At 36.0% G+C, this 13,624-nt stretch overlaps 1 protein-coding gene across 6 annotated transcripts in view; it reads right to left on the reverse strand.

Moving 5' to 3' along the window:
* Window positions 1-5,185: 5,185 nt before the first annotated feature.
* CTNNA3 (catenin alpha 3) overlaps window positions 5,186-13,624 on the reverse strand; it is a 1,849,205-nt gene continuing 1,840,766 nt past the window's right edge. For 5 of the 6 annotated variants that reach the window (XM_054660128.2, XM_009458543.5, XM_024346765.3 and 2 more), the window contains one exon: window positions 8,032-9,407. In XM_054660128.2, coding sequence (XP_054516103.1) covers window positions 9,120-9,407 — 288 coding nt within the window. In that variant the 3' untranslated portion in view covers window positions 8,032-9,119. Of the gene's footprint in view, window positions 9,408-13,624 lie in introns of all 6 variants that reach the window. The other variant, XM_054660126.2, reaches the window with a different exon arrangement.

The raw sequence follows: 13,624 nt of genomic DNA on the forward strand, positions 1-13,624 counted from the left end.
ATGTGGCAGGAAGGAGAGCATTTCACCTCTTTGTGAAGCTCAGAGTAGCAGATCCCTGCCTCCAGGCTACCTCCCTGAGCCTCAGGGACAAATGACAATGTTGTAAAAGCCTGTGTGTGATCCACTGTACCTAAACCCCTCCTCTGTCAGCTCCCTTGGGTTTGACACTCCCTTTGTTTTCCTGACAACTCCCTTTTCTGGCCTATACACCAAGGGAACTTCTCCTTTCTAAAACTAGGAAATTCAGACAAAGTAGGAAGTCAGGGTTACTTGATCAGGGACAGCAGCTTTTCCCCCAGAGGCCACAGGAGGGACATGCAGTGACTGGAAGTTACATCTCTGAGTTACTGCTCCCGGATGGAATGTTTAATGGTCCTGCCCAGGAAATGTCAGGGCATCAGCTCAGCCTCTAGGCAGGAACAGACTCTTCTTGCCAAGAGTGCTTTTAGTTCCACTTCCACCCCCAGAGCAAGCATGACAAACTGATCAAGGCAGATAGAATACTGCTGCCAGAGCAATTATGGGCTCCTGGGGTCCAGGACAGAATGAGGCAGAAAGGCAACACCACACTGGCATTTCCATTAGCAGAGTCAGATGGTGTCTGGCAGAACTGAATCAGGGGAAACACGGTCTTTCAGAAGAATCAAGTGACAAAGACAATACTTAGAGACTGCATTTTGGGAACTTGCAGACTGAGACTTCGCTGTAGGTGTTCTGAAGTAGTAAGGGCCCTGAAGGGAGAAAATGATGTGACTGATGTTCTAGAGTAGATAGCAACAGCCTGTGTGACCCCTGGAAGAGGATCCAGAGGCTAACCCCATGGGATTCGTACTGAGAAAGTATTATCATCAGCCTAAAAATGAGGAGGCCAAGATGGATGTTAAAAACCCACCAATTTTTAGATACAAGAGCATTGGTAGAACCAATGGTATTCCATGACCACTAGGGAGTATGTGTTCGGACATTCTCAGAAAAGTTATTGATCATTTTCATAAAGTCCTAAGCTAAAGAACAACTCTTGAGCTACACAGAACTATTAAAGGCATGTCTAATGCCCAAGACTAGTGCCTGTATTAGACCAAAAATGCTCATTTAGACTATGAATTTAATTCTATCAGATATGCTTCAGATTACTTGTGTGCATGCAGTAGTTTGGAAAAGTGCCTTCCTGAATTATAAATATAAAACTGAAAGAGGATGAGAGTGAAGGTGACACTTAGAAACACATGGTTGGACTACTCAGCAATTTATTAATCTCCATTTTTTCATCCCACCCAAGAAATCCACCACCAAATGTCAACATAAAATATGTAGCCAATCTTTTCATTTTTATTGCTTTAACACACGTTTTAATTTTCAGTTGAACAAATTCTTAATGAGCTACAGAGTGACATGAGTTGAAATTAGAATAAAGTAAAATAATACTATATAACCAAAACAAACCCAGTGTTACATATGTGAAATAATGCAATTAAGAGCACAATTTAAAAAAATCATTGATTCAGTTAAACACAAAAGACATGCAGGGTCTCAAACAAGGAGTATTTGGGCTTCTATGTCAATGTCATAGGAAAGAGCTTTTTCTATTTCTGGATAAATATTTCATTTTTATTGATTGGCAAAAATACTTTAAGGTTAAATATGGACCAGAAAGGCTTACAGTATTTTTGCCAAATGTTATCTATAGCCAAAGCACAAAACTGCTTTGAACTGGTCATTAATATAATGGGCAGTTCATTCAATCATATTCTGTCTCTGCAGAGCAGGGTGAAATGAACAAGCAAGATGGTCAGAAACACCTCAAACGCCGCTAAACTTAAGTTCCCAAGATATTGCTGCAATAAACATGACTATTATGAATTGGTTATTTTTATTTCATCTCAGAAAGTCTTAGTTTAAATCTGCTTTCATCCTAAATTATAATGTGCATATTACCTTCAGAGAGGTCACTACATTTAAGCTGTCAAAGTTGTTGCTTGTAACAGGACATAAAGTAAATGATTTTTTTCCCCCAAGTTGCTATGAAACTAAAACCATAATCAAAATGGAAAACAGGGGCATCTGGAAATCTTTCTCTGGAAGTTTTAATTCATATTTAATCACCCAACTTGCCCAAGAAAATTTTGTTTTAAGCCTCAATTATTAGGTACTAAATTGGGCATAACATATGTCTACTTCTGTTTTCAGGGACTTGTTAGTCACGGATATGGAGGAGAAACTATTATGCTACCATTTAGGTCTAAGGAAATTTTCTTTGGAGGGACTGTACCACATGAGAAAAATTTGCAAAATCAACAAATAGCACATCTTAACCCTGCAAGACAGTTGCTGAAATTCTCATATTTATATCCCTATGGACACAACGTATACTAACATGTAAAAATACAGCATTATAATGGTATAAGATTTGGCAAGCAATGGAACATGATTTTTATAGTAGTTTAAAATTAATTTTATGTTTAAATATTCAGGAAGGAGGATAGTTCTGTTTAACTGAGAGCAGGGGCTAGCATCTCTGACTCACTCCTTTGGTTTACTAATAAACACTCCACTACAAATCTGGTGTTAAAAGCCCAGGTCAAGGAAATCCCTTAGTAGAAGCTCAACTCTCAGTGAATACCACAGAGAGGTTCAGGTAATTTACACAGATGGGAAACTGATGTGACATACCTAAGGTTGGCCTGAGTCTGCAGAAGCTGGGCTGTCAGAATAGAAAAGCAAGATATCTACAGGCTTTTGAACTATTGATACAATTATTCAAAGGGGGCTTTAAATGTATAAAGAAGTGTCACAGACCTCCAACACCAAATAACCAGAACTAAAAATAACCATCCTTCTTGAAAATGCCAAGGAAATAAACTTCATAACTGGGAATATTTCATTTGAAATGAAAACACAAGAACTACTCTGCTAATATTAAGTAGCTTTTGTACATGTTCTAAATTGAAGAAACATTTAGACATAATTGTTAGAAATCTGAGCCTTTTTGAAAGAGAATTTTCTCCTTGAGGGCTTTCCTTTCCTACAGTTGGGAATAGGCACCATCATGACTACCAGATACATAAAAGTGAAGATCCCCAATATACACATCCATTGCTCAAACTAGGAATGTGTGTATTTCTTATGTGGCTCCACCATAAGAAATATCAGAAAGTCATTTAACTCTCCAAGGCCTGAGATTTGAAAGCCTATCCAGCAACATGGGCAAGAAGAGTCTAGCCTTCAGTCGACTCTAAAAAAGGCCATGTAATTTTAAAAGACAAAGTTTACCTGTATTCAGGCACATACTATGCACACGTGTGACCTCCACAAAGAAGGAAAGATGTATTTGCTACAGTTTGGGTAAATTTCAAATACAGGGAAACTTTATCCTACTACAATAATCCTTGGCCAACACTCTGCTGCAATCTATAATTTTAAACACAGTCACACGTTAGCAGTAAAAGAGGAAAGGATTGGTGTTAACAAATGGTATTAACCAACCAATACTGAAGATGGGCTGAAACAGGCATTTCATTGAAGCTTTCTTCTCCATGGTAATAAAAGTAATTTGGCAAAGGTTGTCCTCTTATTTCAGATCACGTAAATAACTTCCTTCCCATGTACCTGACACTCTACATTCAGTTAATAGAGGTGAGAATATTCAGCTAATTATATATCTGTCTTGAATGATGTAAAATATATATTAATATTTTAAAGCCAGTGAGACTTTGAGCAAGATTCTTATCCCGTTTAACCCTCAGCTTCCTTGTCTATGGAATGATATATATCCTATAGGGTTATTTGGAGGATTGAATAAGATAATAGTTAGCATTTAACACAGAGCTGGCACGTGAGGGCAAGGATCACTATTTGTTTTGTTATATGGTGTATCCTAAGAACCTAGAACAGTGCCTGGAACATCACAGTTGTTTAACAAATAGCTGTTAAATATATGAACTTATGGTAACCCAGATTGGCTCTAATATTGGGAAGAATTTCACCTATCATCAGTCAGGAGAATGGCTGAATTTCTGTTTCTCAACTTGCAAACAATATTACTAAATCATGCTCAAAATATGTGTAGTTCATCCTTTTGCCTTCGACACGACTTCACCAAACCACCAAGACAAGTGTCTCATTCTATCCTTAATACTTTCCTTAGGAGGGCTGCCTAATCTTCATAGAACCAAAAAACTCTCCCCTCGTCTATGAAAGCTAAATGCTTCTGCAACTACCCCTCTCAGACCCTTCCCTACCTCTGGCACCTTCTTTTTTGTTGTCCCTTTAGACTACTCCGTATCGTCTCCATTTTTCTCCAACTTACCAAACATATTGAATATCAATCCATGTGTTTTGTTCCCACAAACCAGTGGGGACTGCTAGATGCCATAATGCAGCCAGCAGCCATAAAGCATCTCATCTCAGAATAAAACTTAAGGTCGGCCCCACAGCCCATCTCTTGCCTGTGGATGGGATTCTGGTCAGATTGAGTTCCATTTGGAGACAGCTCTCTCAATTAACATTACTTTCTTTTAGAGTGTCCAGAAATGGATTCTATCTTGTCTGTTGGGGGGAAAATATTCACATGCAAGATGACTAGTGTTTTAAACTATTCTTTATTTTGCTTTAATAGAATATATGTTTTTGTTCATATGAATTGGTTAAAAATGCCAAAAAGGTATTTAAAATTTTACTTCTTCTCTTTCTCTTTGAGACGACTAAGACAGCGTTAGTAGCCTCATTCAAAACATTTTTAACTACAACTAGTTGTAATAGCATCCATGTTTTCTTTCCTAATTAAAACCAAAATGCCAAAATAAAAACTCTCAAACTGCTATTGTTATTAGTCCTGGCTTATTTGTTTAGTGGTAAAATGGAAAATACTAATGCTGAACATATCATAATGGTATGGGCAAAGAGTCATAAAGAAAAAAATGGAATTTTCATATAAATAAAAACAGTAACATCTCAGGTGGCAGAAATTTTCCTACTTTACTTAAAAAGAATTATTAAAATAATATAAAATTATATTCTTTTTAACTGAAATATTTCTGACTTTACAAACAGAAAAAATGAATATTTGATTCCTAAATATACAATAGGCAGGCTTCTTGGCAAAAAATAGGCCAACAAAAGAAAGTACAGATTTCATTCAAATTCAGATTCTGGTGCCTGCTTTGCCAACCTAAAGAACTACTTACAATGAAAGTGAAAGAGGCTGTTTATTCTGCAATGAGTTCACAAGAGAATGGTGGATATCACCAGGAAAAGTCTCAGATCTTATTCCACTCATACTGCCACTATACAAAAATCTGTAGCCATGGGAACCACAATCTCTAGCACAGAAATGAACATTTGATACCAAAATTTAAGAATGTTTTGGGGAATAGAAAGACTAAAGGAATAATGTTGCTGGAAATTAAAATTCATAATTTTGACTAAAACTCTGTAAAATTTATTAGTCAATTTATACCTGGGATAGAGATGAGAGACAGGAGAGAGATATTTTTGGTTCACAGAAGAAGAGGAAAGGGCATTAATTGGAGTAATTTGCTGTGATGGGCAGTCCTGATTGCACTATTTTGGTAGGAAATTGTTAGCAATTAACAGAGGATACCTAGCCCAGAGGTGGGTGAGATGAGAACACCCTCAAAATGAAGGTTCAGGAAGCCGTTGAAGTCACTTACTCTGTTGTTACACATTAGGCTTTTCAGCCACTCATTATTTAATTTGAGGAGCATTAATTATTTGGTCTGAAGGCCCAAGTTGCGCACTTAATTGTATATTCACAATTTTAGCTTGAAATTGAAACCAACTGCCTTTGAAGCTAAAGGTGTTAAGAATGCCAGACTGCAAGAATGGGTGTCTCTGTGTAGCTATGGAGGACCTTATTCCCTGTACATAAGAGATTTTTATGGGGAACAAATATGTTATATTGATCTTATGTTAAAAGATTTCAAAGGCCAGAAGGCACACTTGTGAATGTGAAGGCTATATTGTCTTTTCTAATACATTTGCAATTTGCACTCATATCATAAATAATAAACAGAAAGGAATAATGAACAAATTAGCTTAGAAATTTAGTGTTTGAGTTTTTTCTTGACTCATTCAAGAACTATCCAGAAACTGACTTAGAAACATTTTACTTCAATAATTTTAATTTGTCATAAATTAAAGGGAATGATTTCTATTTCTCACTTTTTATATTTGATAAAAATCTTCAAATTTCTCTAATTAGAAGGCCATTTAGTGGATTATTATTTCGTTTTTTTTTTTAAATTTTCATTCTAATTCCAGTCTAACATCTGGCAGGGATACTGGTGGGTAACCAGGGATGGAACTGCTCCTGTGGGTGGTAAACACCCCTCTCCTCCCTCTCAAGGAATGTTTTTCCCTATGTAAATTAACACAAATTGATTTCGTTAAAAAGAAAGGTGAGTTCTTATTAGCAGGATCAAGCAAATGTATTATCAGAGGAAGCACTAATCTCTGTGATGAGACATCAAAAGGTACATAGGTGGATCACCAAATTATCACTCTCATTAAGAAATTTCTGGCAATCCTCTGCAGAAGAAATACCTAAATATAAATGTATCATGCTGATTAGTTTTTAACTACATAATGGGGAGATTTATTCATATCTTGCTGCTAGTTTTTCTTGCATATAAGCATTTGTTTTATCAGCAGGTTTGAATCAAACTAAATCTTGAAATGCTGCCTACTACAGGAATTCACTCAGGTGGACAGATGCCTTTTTCAGCTCTATGCATCTTGTTTTTATGTCACTATTGATTACCACAGCAGATTAACTCCTAGGATATTCATTGAGTTAAAATTTTTATTGTTTTATTTAATTATAGCTTGCTTTGAGCTAAGCTGAAAATCTGCCTGGGTTAAAGAGGAGAACTTGTTCACATCTCACTTTGGGTAAAAAGTCATTTTTATCAAAGAGATGGAGGTTATTTGGTAATTGTATAATTTCAAGTTATTTCTGTTCCTTTGGTGTCCAATACTGAATGTTCTAAACTCCAACATGTGGAAAGATGATGTTGGGTCCAGTGGACATTAGATTTTCTAAATGAGATGCTTATGATTCTTGTGAATGTGGCTTTAGGAGCTAAGATACACAACTGCTAGTTTGGTGATTTCAAAAAAATTTTCTATACAGCTGGTAGTTTGGTGATTAAAAGAAAATTCCTCTCCCCACTAAATTATAAATTTATGCTTCTATCTGGAAGAAGGATATACCACAGATGTCACTCGTGCAACATCTACACTTCTTAGAGCAGAAAATGATGGCAGTATTTCAATAAAAGAAAATCTCTATTTGCCTCAATTATCTAGATAATTCTGAAAAACAGAGTCATCTGAATTCCCTAATTCCCTTCTTCACTGCCTTTTCTTCTGGGCAGTGCACTCTGTTCAGAATAGTTATTGTAGGCCAGTCTATGGTGCAAAACAGGGAGGAGATTATTGCCTTCACCTCCTAGGAAGTTTTACACTGAGCTCAGGCAATCCAGCTACTTGGAAGATTGAAATAATTCATTACAAGAAATTTAACATTTCCTGCATAATTAATAATGACCTATTAAATAGATCCTTCTTTTCCCATACCATTATGCTTAAGATTCCACACCTATCGTACTGTCAATCTTTATGCTTTTGTATGTTTCATGCATCCTTTTACCCAAACTGGTTCTCCTAATATCAACTGGTATTGTATGTGTAAGTTTTTTCTCATCAATCTAAGGTTACATCGTTGCTGAGACGACTCTCATCAATGGCAATGTTTTAGAAGTAAAAAGGTATAATATAATACTATTATGATAATGTAGAATAGAAAATGTTTTTTAAAGTCTGTGAATCAGAACTCTATGAATGAGAAAAAATGAAAACAAAACTTATAGACTCCAAAGAGTTTCTGTTAAGGACATTTTTGAAAGACAGAGAGAGGCAGGTCATCAGGGGAGAGAAAAAGAGAGAGAGAATGACAGAGAGAGGTACACTAGACTCTAAGACTATTATGAAGTCCATTATGAACTCAACTAGGAATGAACACAGTGACTGGAGTTGTAAAATGACCCCAGTGACTTTTATTTAAAAGAACGTTATTAAAATCACTCCAGCTTCATTGCCATTAACTGCTTCATAGTTCAATGGTACAGTTCATGCAGTTATATTTTACTCAACGTCAAAAGGTTTTTCAAACTGCCGTTTTCTTATTAATTACAATTGCAAGCTGATAAAAATGTATTTTTATGTTTGTAAAAATAGGGTCATACAGAACTTACACTTCTGTTATTATTAATACAACTCACTTTGGGATATAGTTTGTTGTCTCATTTTCCCAATGGGTGATAACTCTTCTTTCACATATGTATTCGGATAGGCCTAACACTCAAAAGTACAGAACTCTCTAACACATTGGAAACCCAAAAGGTGAGTATGTGGCATCAGAACTCATTGTAACCTTTATAATGTTAAGAAAGCATTTTATTAATAAGCAAGGTTGACCTTCAAAATCCAGCAAGTAGCCTGACTATTCAAATTTGATTAGTTTATAATGGATGTTAGCCTAATAAGTTGACAATGAGTACAGCTATCTAGAGATTAAAAGGTGGTTTTTTTGCTATGGCAGGAATCATACATTTCTGCCTGGTTAGGTGCCAGGTTAGATCAGATAAAGAAAGCATGGAGATTAAATGGGAAAATATTTTATAAAAGTCTTTTGTTTCTATTAAAAAACCAAGTTAGGAGCTCATGTTAGTGTTTTAATTCAAGATAAAGATGATAAGTGTACATGAAGTATTACAGAAAAACAGGACTCTCTGGCATCTCCTGTGTTTATTTGGTAATGAATAGTAGATAAGCTCTATGATGGGAAAGACTGAATGACACGTGATAATTTCATTCATTCAACAAGCAAATATTCCTTAACTATTAGGTGCTGACCATACAGAAACGACAGTGATATGATCCCAAATATATATTGCTTTTGTTGATTTAGTGCCCAATATTTTATGTTATTTGTGAGTTAAACACCAAAACTTAGTGAAATTACAGAACTTCTTAAGTGTAAAATAAAGTGTGGTTAGGCAGGATTTTGTCATATAGGCACTATATGTAGAATAGTGGTTTCAGTAGATTTGTCTTCCTCTAAATTCACTCATGACTTGCAATGGATGGATTTTTTTCTTTGCTGAGCCTCGTCTGACAGCTGCACACGTTTCCTCTGGCTTCTCTCTTTTAATCAAGGGTTTTTTTGCAGGAGCCTTCATTCTCCACATCACAACTGGGTGCCGGGGCCCAGCAGGACTCTGGATTCGGATGATCTTGGTTGAGGCAATGTAAGACATTTTCACTGTTTGCACTACAGCATTCATTAAATTTTTGGCTGCTTGGATCAGGGATGTGACACTGTCCAACTGTAGGGAAAAAAGAGAAAAAAGAGCTATTATTCCAGAATGCAATTAAGAATTTAAAGAGATTCAATGTTATAGAAGCTAAAGAATATCACTTTGCTTTTACCTCAGAAATTAATGAGTTAATCATTTTATCTAACTATACATAATTATCTACCTCAATCAGTACATCCATTTTTGTTCACTTATCTATTAATCTGATGCATCAATTGATCCACAATCTATCTTCTAAGATGATATCATAGAGAAATTAATTTCTTCCTCTTGGCTTTCAGTGACATCATATAAATTCCTCAGGGCCCCAATCCACATAATATCACAAGGCCACATGGTCACTCTTTTCTTTGTAATGGATCTTTCTATTTCCAGGAGATAATCCTGAGCTCTTTCTGTAAGACAGGATTATCTGCAATAAAATCTATAAATAATTTTATATGAACAACAATTGAAAATTCTCCTCAGGGAATAGTTTAAGATAAATATCATACATGCATGTAGGTATAGACATGCATATATACTACTCTCTTTCTTTCCCAAATAATTGCATCAAATAATTATTTCCCAAATAATTGCACCTAAAAGGGTCTCTTTTTCTTAACACAGAAATTTTATTTTATCCTGCAGTATTTTAAAATAAAATTGGGGCTCTATAATCAAATGAAATTGAGTTTAAATTTCTGGTCTGCCATTTGGTAACTTGGAAAAATCATTTAACCGTTTTTGCCCTAGTTTTTTTTCACTATTAAAAAGACAAAAAAAAAAGCATGTCTATTAAAGGAAAAGCAATACGTGTAAATAAACTAGTAGAGTAACTGCCAAATAGTTGATTTTTATTAAATATTATTTCCTTTTTTGCTATGAAGACTGACAAAATTGCTTAATGGTAAAGATGCATTAATGAGATTAAGAAAAAAACATTTTTTCACATGATTCTGTTTTTGTTATATTTTCTGGTTTGGGTACACAAGCAATCTCAAGGAAAAATGAAATGGTATGCCTAGAATCTTACAAAATACCTTAGAACTGAGCTAAGTTGATTTTTTTTTTTTTTTTTTTTTGAGACAGAGTCTCCCTGTTGTCGCCCAGGCTGGAGTGCAATGGCGTGATCTTGGCTCACTGCAACCTCTGCCTCCCAGGCTCCAGCAATTCTCCTACCTCAGCCTCCTGAGTAGCTGGGATTACAAGTGCCCACCACCATGCCCAGCTAATTTTTGTATTTTTAGTAGACATGGGGTTTCATCATGTTGGCCAGGCTGGTCTCGAACTCCTGACCTAAGGTGATCCACCCGCCTCAGCCTCCCAAAGTGTTGGGATAACAGATATAAGCCACCGCGCCCAGCCAGTTGATTCCTTTTTATACAACCAATGTCTCTTCCATTATTTTAGTTTGGCAGATTGTCATCCACCGCCAACTCATACAGGAAGATGTGCCTCCACTCTCACCCCTCTGTGATGTGTGCTGTCAGGATTGAGACCCAAACACTGGCTCTGTAGTTACTAAAATTCATCGCAGCTGCCTGGCCTGAGTCGTCTACCTTTGCTGTTCGAGGAGTCTCTTCTCATATACTGAATAAATGAGCAGAGGAAAGCAGTAAGCTGAGGTTATGTGCCTGGGGCAGTGGTCTAGCTGGCTGCTTCCTGGGAAAAGAATTTAATTAGCTCTATTATATGCCAAGCCTGAAATCCTTGAAAAGGTAACAGCAAAAAATACATAATGTGAAAAGCAATAATACTTGGCAACTACACATCTTTAAGTCTTTTTACTTTTTGAAGCCAGAAATGTAAAATCTGTGCATGTGGCAGGAATGACAAATGTTTTACAAACATGAAAAAGGATTTCATGAAGCACTCAAATGTATTTTGGAAGACATTTGGAGCTTCTGAATCTGTATACAACTTAAAAAAATACTAGTCTTTGAATAGAATAGCACATTTGTTATTAAATCACTCCACAGACATATTGCAAGTTAAAATCTGTCTTTTAATAATTAACAAAACCTCCTGGACTCCAGGAGGTTTTGTTAATTATGTTGATGGATTAATTATTATAATGGGTTTCCAATCCCACCACAGAAATAAGTCAGTTTTTCTAAATGGGGAGATAATAGGAGTACTGTTGAGAATCCTTGGTAATGCCATCGATCAAACATGAAAATATTGGGTTTGTCCCAAGGGTTCTGCACCATCCCAAAGTCATTCACAGAAGCAGGTCCCAAGGACCGCCTGTCATTCAGGATTTCACCAATAAATTTGGTCTTACCTAAAACTTGCATTATCCTTTCTTCCTTTTAACTCTGTAATTTTGTCTTATACACTTTGTATTTATTTCATCTCCTTTTGATTGTTTTTCATGTTGGTATCATCTATCAACCAGCAGTGTAGGGAGGATGTTGAAATTCCATTCATGTCTCGAAGTGTGAAAACTGGCTTGTCTTCTTTCCTCACTGAATCAACAAATCCCTGCCTGTGCTATTGTGATCTTTTATTCTGGCCTCTCCCAAATCCTGTGATTTTTAAAATCCTAAATGGTTATAGTAAAATCTTCCCTAGTCAACTCAGAAAAACCACCCGACAAATTATCCCTCTAGTTTTGCAGATGGATTAGGACAACTACTGAAAGAATATAGTTATTTCATGAGGAACTCTTGTAGAACACTCTATGAAGATCTTTGAGGTCTAAGAACTATGTGCATTACGATCCACCTACCAGCTACCAGCTAAATCACAGGCCACACAAGCAAAGCAATGGGCAAAGTCAAGCCTAGCTAACGGTAGAAAATTGTATTCAAGGCCCAAGCAGTGTCTCAGGCCTACTCGTAGAGAATAATGATACACAATGTAATGCCTGCAAAAAATTGTTAAAAATCGTTTTATCCAGGTCTACTTTCATGAAAAATCCTTTAAAGGAAAAATTCAATAGGATCTTCTTTGTAAAAAGGAAAGCAAATTTGCATAAGGTAATGCACTACTTTTAGGTCTGTGTTCAACTTATTTGAACAAAATTTTCTAAACTTCCCAAAAGTACCTGTGCAAGACAAGAATGTTAAATTATTCTAAATGCCTGGTGGAGCAAAACAACTGACTATAAAACTCAGATCCTTAAATTCTTTTACTATTACAAACACTTTTATTAACTAAAAATTCTTCCAGGGAAATATAGCTTGAAATGTTTACCATAGAGGAGACTCTTTTTCCTAACATCTGGTAACACTCCTCTCTGATCTAGATGAAGTGTTCTTGACCAAGGTATCAGTTAGGAACAATAATGTCGTCTAAGTCCCTTGGAGCTCCTACAGTTATGTTTAAATATCTGCATACTGTCACATATAAACAGCTTCCTTTCCAGAAGAAGGACAATATTTTAAATAACTTTAAAAGAGAATTGTGTCCTAAGTTAAAGGCCTCTTTCCTATATTAATTTGATGTCTACCATTTGCCATGATAAATAGGAAGATGGTCATTCTTCCGATGCAGACATCTTGTACTTATTCTCATAACACTGGTATGGTTTCAAAATAACCGAGCCTGGGCTGGATGTGGTGGCTCATACTTGTAATTCTAGCACTTAGGGAGTCAGAGGCAGGGGAGTCACTTGAGCTCAGGAGTTTGAGACCAGCCTGGGCAACATGGAGAAATCCTGTCTTTATCAAAACTACAAAAAAAAAAAAAAAATTGCCAAGCATGGGCATGGTGGCATGTGCCTGTTGCCCCAGCTACTCAGGAGGCTGAGGAGGGAGGATCACTTGAGCCCAGGAGGCAAAGGTTGCAGTGAGCCAAGATGGCATCACTGCACCACAGCCTGGGTGACAGTGAAACCCCGTATAAAAAAAAAATAAATAATAAAAATAAAAATAACTGAGCCTGATAGTCTATTAATGTCACAATAAGCTGCTCAATATTGTCTATGCCCAAACATAAATCAATAAGTTCTGCCTCATTTTTTTGTATCTAGATGGATAAGTGATTATGTTCAATTAACTCTTATGCTAATTATGTAATGTGTTTTGCAAATAACCCTAATATGCCAATTTAAATAGAATCCTGTTAAATATTATTCTGTATAAATCTTACTTTTATTATAGTGTCTCTTCTGTGCTTTGTGGTATTATATGGTTTCAGTTTAACAACGGTACAAATTGGACCAATTCTACAAATGTTTACGGATAAAGGGCTTGCTCTTAAAAACATATCAATAGCCATTTACTACAAAAAGGTGGAGT

This window comes from Pan troglodytes, chromosome 8 (genome assembly GCF_028858775.2).
Source record: "Pan troglodytes isolate AG18354 chromosome 8, NHGRI_mPanTro3-v2.0_pri, whole genome shotgun sequence".
In the NCBI taxonomy this organism is placed as follows: Eukaryota; Metazoa; Chordata; class Mammalia; order Primates; family Hominidae; genus Pan; species Pan troglodytes.